Source organism: Oncorhynchus mykiss, chromosome 10, assembly GCF_057628025.1.
Source record: "Oncorhynchus mykiss isolate SJ-2025 chromosome 10, ASM5762802v1, whole genome shotgun sequence".
NCBI lineage: Eukaryota > Metazoa > Chordata > Actinopteri > Salmoniformes > Salmonidae > Oncorhynchus > Oncorhynchus mykiss.
In genome coordinates, this window is record NC_143031.1 from 1,643,930 (window position 1) to 1,650,000 (window position 6,071).

A 6,071-nucleotide genomic window follows, 5' to 3' on the forward strand; every position below is an offset into this window, starting at 1 on the left:
ACACAGTTTGTGTCTCACCAGAGGTCCTGTGAGTCTCAGTACATGGTAGAGTTCCTCTCTGTAGGCCAGGGGTATCCAGCGTCGGACACACACACAGCGGAACAGTCTGGAACTGACCACTGTCCCCGCCGGCTCCTCGCCTGTACCCCGCACCACCTCTGACAAGGAAACTACATCCCCAGCAACCAGGCCAGGCCCCGGCAATGAACCTACAAATTCTGCCTTCTCCATTCAGCCGAGAGAAAGAGACAGAGAGAGGGAGGGAGAGAGGGAGCGTGAGAGAGGGAGCATAAGAGAGGGAGAGGGAGCGTGAGAGAGGGAGAGTGAGAGAATAGGGAGTGTGAGAGAGAGAGAGAGAGAGAAAGAAAGGGGAAGCTAGAGGGGGACAGAAAGAGAGAGAGATTATGTGCCCTGTGAGGTAACGTAGCACAGTCAGTCAGTCAGTTCGTAGAGGCAGAGAAACACACACACACATCCCTGTAACTGATTAAATAGCTCCCAGAGGAACACAGGGGGCAAGAGAAGAAAGGAAAGAGCGAGAGAGAGAGAGCGAGAGAGAGCGAGAGAGAGAGAGAGAGAGAGAATCAAAGAGTAAGAGAGGGAGAGAGCCACAAACAGGCTCATGTTTTGTCGCTGTAAGTGGCCAAGCTAGGCGGAGGGGTGTGTGTGTTACAGGACTCAGTAATCTGTTGAGGAATGCCTAAGTGTCTGAGCCCTGATCTGAGTTGTGTGTTACAACATCTGATTAATGAATGACTGAGAATATGGCTGTAGCAGTGTGTGCCTGTGTGTGTGTGTGTGTGTGTGTGTGTGGTGTTGAGCCATCGACCCCGCCTCCTCTTGAATGCACTTTAACCTTTGATCTCACATGTTTTTATGTCAAATGGTTTTGTTATATTTCTACAAGTTTGGACACACCCAAGGATTTTCTTTATTTTTACTATTTTCTACATTGTAGAATAATAGTGAAGATATCAAAACTATGAAATAACACATATGAACTCATGTACTGTAGTAAATAAAAAATATTTTATATTTGACATTCCAGTAGCCAATAAGTCTGGCTGCACAACAGATTGGCAAATGTATTGCAAATTGAGAAATCATATGACTAAACTGAATCAAAAGAAGTAGAAACTACACTAAGAATGATAGTAAAAAGCTTTGGAGCACCTTAAATTACATTTTGGGGAAAAAAGCCAACTCAGATCCATCATTCATTGAATCAGATGGCTTTTTCATCACAAAGCCCAATGATATTGCAAACTACTTTAATGACTTTTTCATTGGCAAGATAAGCAAACGTAGGGATGACATGCCAGCAACAAACGCTGACACTACACATCCAAGTATATCTGACCAAATTACGAAGAACAAACACTGTTATCTTGAATTCCGTAAAGTGAGTGTGGAATAGGTGAAACAACTAATGTTGTCTATCAACAATGACAAGGAACCAGGGTCTGACAACTTGGATGGAAAATTACTGAGGATAATAGCGGTGTGTGAGCAAGAGCTGATTGCGGACTACAGGACTACTTTTTTTATTTTCGGTCAGAACAGGCCCCCATTAACATCAACAGGGCTGTAGTGGAGCGGGTCGAGAGTTCCAAGTTCCTTGGTGTCCACATCACCAACGATCTATCATGGTCCAAACACACCAAGACAGTTGTGAAGAGGGGACGACAAAACCTTCCCCCTCAGGAGACTGAAAAGACTTGGCATGGGTCCCTCAAAGGTTCTACAGCTGCATCACCGCCTGTTATGTCAACTGCTCGGCATCTGACCGTAAGGCACTACAGAGGGTGGTGCGTACGACCCAGTACATCACTGGGGCCATTCTTCCTGCAAACCAGGACCTATATAATAGGCAGTGTCAGAGGAAAGCCCATAAAATTGTCGGAGTCTACAGTCACCCAAGTCAAAGACTGTTTTCTCTGCTACCGTACGGCAATCGGTACCGGAGCACCAAGTCTAGGACCAATAAGGCTCCTCAACAGCTTCTACCCCCAAACTACATGTACAAATGACCTCTGTCCTGTACCCCCGCACACTGACCAGTGCCCCCTGTGTATAGTCTCGTTATTGTTATGTTATTGTGTTACTTTTTATTATTTTCTACTTTAGTTTATTTGGTAAATATTTTCTTAACTCTTCTTGAACTGTACTGTTGGTTAAGGGCTTTTAAGTAACCATTTCACAGTAAGGTCTACACTTGTTGTATTCAGCGCATGTGACAAATAAAGTTTTGATTTTGATTTGATTTGAGATGGCATCCAGCACAGGTGTAACACATACTGACTGACGAGGTGACACCAATCTGTGCACCCTAAAATGCCATACGCCCTAAAAGTCCAACCTCAAAACATAAATAGAAAAACCAAAAACACCTTGCTGTATCTTCACCACCAACAGAAAAAAACTTCCTGTATCTTCACCACCAACAGAAAAAAACTTCCTGTGTCCACACCACTAACAGAAAACAACTTCCTGTATCTTCACCACCAACAGAAAAAAACTTCCTGTGTCCACACCACTAACAGAAAACAACTTCCTGTATCTTCACCACCAACAGAAAAAAACTTCCTGTGTCCACACCACTAACAGAAAACAACTTCCTGTATCTTCACCACCAACAGAAAACAACTTCCTGTATCCTCACCACCAACAGAAAACACCTTCCTGTATCCACACCACCAACAGAAAACAACTTCCTGTATCTTCACCACCAACAGAAAACAACACGATAAACTAAAATGTGTCTCTACTTTCTCCAATACTTCTCCAATATAAACTCAATCATCAAACATAAGACACAAACAGACACATGAACAGACACTTTTCATATCACCTTTTTTATTTAATATTTTTTTATGTAGCTGCCGAAATCTAAGTGATGTGGGAACAATATTGCTTCAACCAGCGTCTGCCCAGTGGGATGTGTCACATGCTAATAAAGTGAGTGAGCGAGAGAGAGAGAGAGAAAGAGAGAGAGAGAGAGAGAGAGAGAGAGAGAGAGAGAGAGAGAGAGAGACAGAAAGAGAGAGAGAGAGAAAGAAAGAGAGAGAGAGAGAGAGAGACAACCCATATTTATGCTTATTTATTTTATCTTGTGTCCTTTAACCATTTGTACATTGTTAAAACACTGTATATATATATATAATATGACATTTGTAATGTCTTTACTGTTTTGAAACCTCTGTATGTGTAATGTTTACTGTTCATTTTTGTTGTTTTTCACTTTATATTTTCACTTTGTATGTTGTCTACCTCACTTGCTTTGGCAATGTTAACACATGTTTCCCATGCCAATAAAGCCCTTGAATTGAATTGAATTGAAAATTGAGAGGGAGAGAGAGACAGAAAGAGAGAGAGAGAGAGAGAGAGAGAGAGAGAGAGAGAGAGAGAGAGACAGAGAGAGAGACAGAGAGAGAGAGAGAGAGAGAGAGAGAGAGAGAGAGAGAGAGAGAGAGAGAGAGAGAGAGACAGAGAGAGTGAAAGAGAGAGAGAGAGAGAGAGACATAGAGAGAGAGAGAGAGACATAGAGAGAGAGAGAGAGAGAGAGACAGAGAGAGTGAAAGAGAGAGAGACAGAGAGAGTGAAAGAGAGTGAGAGTAATTCTGGTAAAGGCTATAAATTCTGTGATATAAAGTCTTCATAGGGATCAGTCAGACCTCTACAACCTACAGATACACCACTCTAGACACAACCTACAGGAAACTAACACAAGACTAACAAGGCAACATTAGATAACGTTGATATTCTGTGACTTTCTGTGAGTATTCCTCTCCAGATTGATATCGGCTTCTTCTACTGTCTCAGGGCGGAATAGTTATCTCTGTATATATGACCTCTTTCTGAAAGATGACATCAATTTCTCCATCCTTACTTCCTGACTAATTAGTTACAATGAAATACATATTTGAATCCAGAGCATAAAGACAACGTTTACTGTCCAGAGTAAATGTGTGTTTAGTTCATGTGTTATTAATTGTGCTCCCAAGTGATGCAGCGGTCTAAGACACTGCATCTCAGTGCAAGAGGCGTCGCTACAGTCCTTGGTTTGAATCCAGGCTGTATTACATCTGGCCGTGATTGGGAGTCCCATAGGGCGGCGATCAATTGACCCAGCATCGTTCGGGTTTGCCCGGGGTAGGCCGTCATTGTAAATAAATGAAATGAACTGACTTACCTAGTTAAATACATTTCTTTTTAAATCCACGGCGGACCTGTCTGTGTGAGATTCAACTATAATCAGTAACCAACAGCCTACAAAATCCCTACTCCTACAATACTGCTAAACAGTAACCAGATATACAGCATTACTGTACAGCAATCAGATGTACAGTACCATATAGTATTCAGATGTACAGTACTATACAGTATTCAGATGTACTGTAGTTCTATACAGTATTCAGATGTACAGTACAATACAGTATTCAGATGTACAGTACTATACAGTATTCAGATGTACTGTAGTGCTGTACAGTATTCAGATGTACAGTACAATACAGTATTCAGATGTACAGTACTATACAGTATTCAGATGTACTGTAGTTCTGTAGGGTATTCAGATGTACAGTACTATATAGTATTCAGATGTACAGTACTATACAGTATTCAGATGTACTGTATTACTATAGAGTATTCAGATGTACTGTAGTTCTGTACAGTATTCAGATGTAAGGTACAATACAATATTCAGATGCACTGTAGTTCTATACAGTATTCTGATATATTGTAGTACTATACAGTACTCAGATCAACAGTATTACTATTCAGTATTCAGATGTACAGTACTATACAGTATTCAGATGTATAGTACTATACAGTATTCAGGTGTATCGTACTATACAGTATTCAGATGCACTGTAGTTCTATACAGTATTCAGATGTACAGGAGTACTATACAGTATTCAGATGTACTGTAGTACTATACAGTATTTAGATGTACTGTAGTTCTATACAGTATTCAGATATACAGGAGTACTATACAGTATTCAAATGTTCTGTAATACTATACAGTATTCAGATATATTGTAGTACTATACAGTACTCAGATCAACAGTATTACTATTCAGTATTCAGATGTATAGTATTACTATACAGTATTCAGATGTATAGTACTATACAGTATTCAGGTGTATCGTACTATACAGTATTCAGATGTAGAGTACTATACAGTATTCAGATGTACTGTCGTACTATACAGTATTCAAATGTACTGTAATACTATACAGTATTCAGATATATTGTAGTACATACAGTACTCAGATCAACAGTATTACTATTCAGTATTCAGATGTACAGTACTATACAGTATTCAGATATAAATTACTATACAGTATTCAGGTGTACAGAACTATACAGTATTCAGATATACAGTACTATACAGTAATCAGATGTACAGTACTATACATTATTCCGATCAACAGTGCTATACAGTATTCAGATGTACAGTACTATACAGTATTCAGATATACATTACTATACAGTATTCAGGTGTACAGAACTATACAGTATTCAGATATACAGTACTATACAGTAATCAGATGTACAGTACTATACATTATTCCGATCAACAGTATTACTATTCAGTATTCAGATGTACAGTGCTATACAGTATTCAGATGTACAGTACTATACAGTATTCAGATGTACTGTAGTACTATACGGTATTCAGATGTACTGTAGTACTATACAGGCTGTGTCTGTTTAAACGTCCAGTTTATATTCTTTATTAACAAGTACTTTATGGTCCAGACCCAGAGGTAGTCTGTGTCTGTCAACACCCAGCCCACAGTCTCTCTCTGATAGACTGACCACTGTGTCCTGTCCTCTCCCCAGGCGGTGTGGGTTTCTGGGTAAGATGATGATGTCAGTGAAAGCCAGTGTGTTCTTGCTGGTGCTCTACTTTACCTCACCGATTTCAGGTGAGACTGACCTCTGACCTCTAATCTTTCACCCCTAATCTTTCAACATCTGACCCTTGACCTTTCACCTCTCCAAACTCTCTTCTTTCCCCTTTATCATTCCCCTCTCAGCCTCAGGTGACTCTACACTCTACACCT

General features: G+C 40.2%; 2 protein-coding genes across 2 annotated transcripts in view; one reads left to right on the plus strand and one right to left on the minus strand.

Moving 5' to 3' along the window:
* LOC110534810 (multidrug and toxin extrusion protein 1) overlaps positions 1-688 on the minus strand; it is a 69,589-nt gene extending 68,901 nt beyond the window's left edge. Inside the window, exon 1 of the mRNA XM_036989479.2 lies at positions 19-688. Coding sequence (XP_036845374.2) covers positions 19-231 — 213 coding nt within the window. The 5' untranslated portion in view covers positions 232-688. The remainder of the gene's footprint in view (positions 1-18) is intronic.
* A 2,649-nt stretch (positions 689-3,337) lies between these two features.
* tmigd1 (transmembrane and immunoglobulin domain containing 1) overlaps positions 3,338-6,071 on the plus strand; it is a 5,029-nt gene continuing 2,295 nt past the window's right edge. The window contains exons 1-2 of the mRNA XM_036934562.2: positions 3,338-3,775; positions 5,848-5,933. Of these exons, the coding sequence (XP_036790457.2) occupies positions 5,870-5,933 (64 nt within the window). The 5' untranslated portion in view covers positions 3,338-3,775; positions 5,848-5,869. The remainder of the gene's footprint in view (positions 3,776-5,847; positions 5,934-6,071) is intronic.